Genomic DNA, 2,963 nt, shown 5'->3' with positions numbered 1-2,963 from the left:
CCGTAGCGCCTATCGCGCGCGTCCAGGTAAAACCTCTGATCGCTTCCCTGGGATGCTTCGTCGAAATCACCGTGGATGTTTTCATCAACCGTCAGGATTTTGACAAGCTCAGGCAGCTGGAAGAACTCAGCCTCGCGTTTGAGTCTCCCTTTCTCCGGGAAATAATCCGGGAGCACCACGCTCTTATCGCGGAGATAGTCCAACACATATCGAAAGAGGAACCCGTCCCTGTCGATGAAGATGCGTCCCTTGATGTCCTGCGCGAGGTCGTTGGAAACGTCTTTTTTAGCTGAGAACAGTTTCCCCAGCAGTGAGTTTGGCACGCTGGTGAGGGTTGCATGGCGAGTGTAATACACCTGTCCACCTACATTGAGCTCAACCACATCACCAGAGCAACTCTGAGCACATCCACTGTCCTTGGGCGTCTGATAAGTCCTGCAATTCTCAGTCAGAGCCATTTTAGCGCGTTGCACGCTTCAAAAAACAACAACAACAACCCAAAACGAATACGCAAAAGTTTTGATTCGTCTTTAGTGAGCAAAAAAGTCAAAAGGAACATAACCTGCACGCGCTTTAATAGACATTCAAAGTCTATTGTGTTATGTACAGCATCTTTGAGTCATGCAAAGTGTTTATAGACATATATATAGATCAAAATGTCATTTTAAGATTAGGCTTTTTCAACTAATGTAGCTGGGCGTCTATCACCAGAGGATAAATCTGAAAAGGCATCTCCCTGCTATTTGAAATAATGTAGAAATAGAAGAGCCCTCACCCAAGGGAACCAATTATGCAGCTCATGTAACCTCCAGCCGAGAATCCAAAAATAAGTTCTGCTTGTAAAAAATGAAAAACTGCACCAACCAAGACAGCTTCAACTTCCTTTAGAAGAGGAGTGCTTCTCTCCCAGGAATTCTAGTCTGTCCAGAACAGTTAGTCTTCATGTACCTGGCACCCACCCAGCGTTTCAGTAAAAAGATCTGTAGTTGAAAAGGAGGAGCGCTGTGAAGTTTGTGCATCCTGACTCTCCTGAGCATCAGCAGCGTTGTGCGAATGGATGCAGCGTGCAGAGAAAGGCTTTGGACGGGGGAGGGAGACCATTCTTAGGGAGATGAGCCTTACATCATCTTAAAGGAAAAATGACAGCTGGAAACACACAAGCATTTCACCCTGCTTCTTCAGATTTCCAAATATGCTTATTAAATTAACATGCTAGAGATGAATTAGTTAGGCTGCAATATACATTTCATATAGATTTGGAAAATGTAGCACTAATCCATCACTTGCTCACCAATGGATGCTCTGCAATGAGTGCCATATGAATAGGAGTCTGAACAGCTGATAAAAAACATCACAATAATCCACAAGTACTCCAGTTCATCAATTAACATCATGTGAAGCAAAAACTGCATGTTTGTAAGAAATTGTGAATTTGCCTACATATTTATAATCCATAATAATGCTTCCACCAGTGACTAAGTGATGCAATGCTACGTTTCTCCAAAATTGAAATGTTGAAGAAACAAACACTCAACATCTTGTATGTAAATTGTAATCAAGTTTTCAATTTTTGGGTGAACTATTCCTTTAACCATTGAGCTCAAATCCGTGTTTCCTGAGATTAGCTTTGGAAAGTTTTGGGGGCGATTTGAGGGTGTGCTATGGTTTCAGGACCACGGACAGTTCCTCACAAACCTGGCTGCATTTGACTGCCTTTACTTGACTGAGCTAACAACATATTTCACAGTCATTTGAGTATTACATAATGTTTGATAGTGCATCGGCTTTGTGTAATGCACATCTCTTGAAACTACTAAAACTCAGCAGCATTTCTGTTCCTATCGCTTTTACCGAACATTTTATGAATCCACTCTGAATTGACATCACAGATTTAATAGCATTTCAATGACTTTCATCCTAGAGAAACCCTCACAAGATTGTGTGCACCCAGAGGATGCTTTGAGTGAGAGAACATATTTATTTTAGTATGCAAACCTTTGGCATTGTGTGTTGATCTTGTTTCATGGAATTTGTGAGCTTGGCTTCACCGAGCGTTGGCTTTAAGTCTGTGGTCACCCTTACCCTGCTAATTTTGTGTTTCTGCTGAAAAAGTGTTGCTAGGCACCGAAAGGAGAAACTGTGAGTGGGATTCAGATAGCAAATGCTCTGCTGTTTTCTTTTTATCTGCAATAACATTTCATTATATAGACTTATATAGAGTTTTTGCATTAATGCCTTCAGTAATACATGAACATTATGATATCGTTAGAATTCAAGCTGATGTTTATTCCCTCTCATGATTCTCAGAAGAAGATATGAATCATTTGACTATGCTATACTTCCAACATGTACTTTGTCTATTTGATTTCATTCAGTCTTCATTTTAAAGCAGGTAAGACTCCATGCGAAGTTAAGACATGCCTGCAGCCACTGCCTTTAAACACTTGAATAATGAATTACAGCTCTTCAGGTGCACATCTACCACTCGTTCAGCCCTGTCTGATCACTGGAAAATGTATAAAGTGTAACAAATGCAGTGTTGTAAAAAATAGCATTACCCCATTCATCCACAGATTAATGCAATGTTGCATTAAAGATAATATTTGTATCAATGCATGTTATCTTTTTATTACTTCAGTTACTGGTCATACTGAGTGGTTTTATGATCCGTAAGCATAACACGTACACTTCGAAAAAGGGAGTCATCGTAGCTGTGCAGCAATACGTTGACCTAGATTTGCAGTATTTTCTGGATTTCAGCCACCCCTGCCTCAGAGAGGAGCCATTTATGTGGATTTGGATGTTTCTGCATTCGGAGGACTGTGGGGGTGCTTTCATGCTTAATGGAACCAGAAGCGTGCCATTATTGCAATTATTTATTGAGTATAAGGATTTGATCCTGTTTCCCAACAGTAAACACATCGCCCAGTGATTTCTAATGGCTTCATTATTCCCGATAGTTT

The 2,963-nt window shown here is 40.8% G+C and overlaps 1 protein-coding gene across 1 annotated transcript; it reads right to left on the bottom strand.

Moving 5' to 3' along the window:
• Positions 1–7: 7 nt before the first annotated feature.
• LOC113078167 (BTB/POZ domain-containing protein KCTD16-like) lies at positions 8–530 on the bottom strand (the record flags this gene model as incomplete). Its single annotated transcript, XM_026250482.1, has 1 exon — positions 8–530. A coding segment is annotated over exon 1 (451 nt), but the record flags the coding sequence as incomplete, so codon positions are not given.
• Between the last annotated feature and the right edge of the window lie 2,433 nt (positions 531–2,963).

Source organism: Carassius auratus, unplaced genomic scaffold (assembly GCF_003368295.1).
Source record: "Carassius auratus strain Wakin unplaced genomic scaffold, ASM336829v1 scaf_tig00024457, whole genome shotgun sequence".
Taxonomy (NCBI): domain Eukaryota; kingdom Metazoa; phylum Chordata; class Actinopteri; order Cypriniformes; family Cyprinidae; genus Carassius; species Carassius auratus.
Note: the sequence above shows the minus strand (reverse complement) of the source record. Positions and strands in the feature narration are given on the sequence as shown.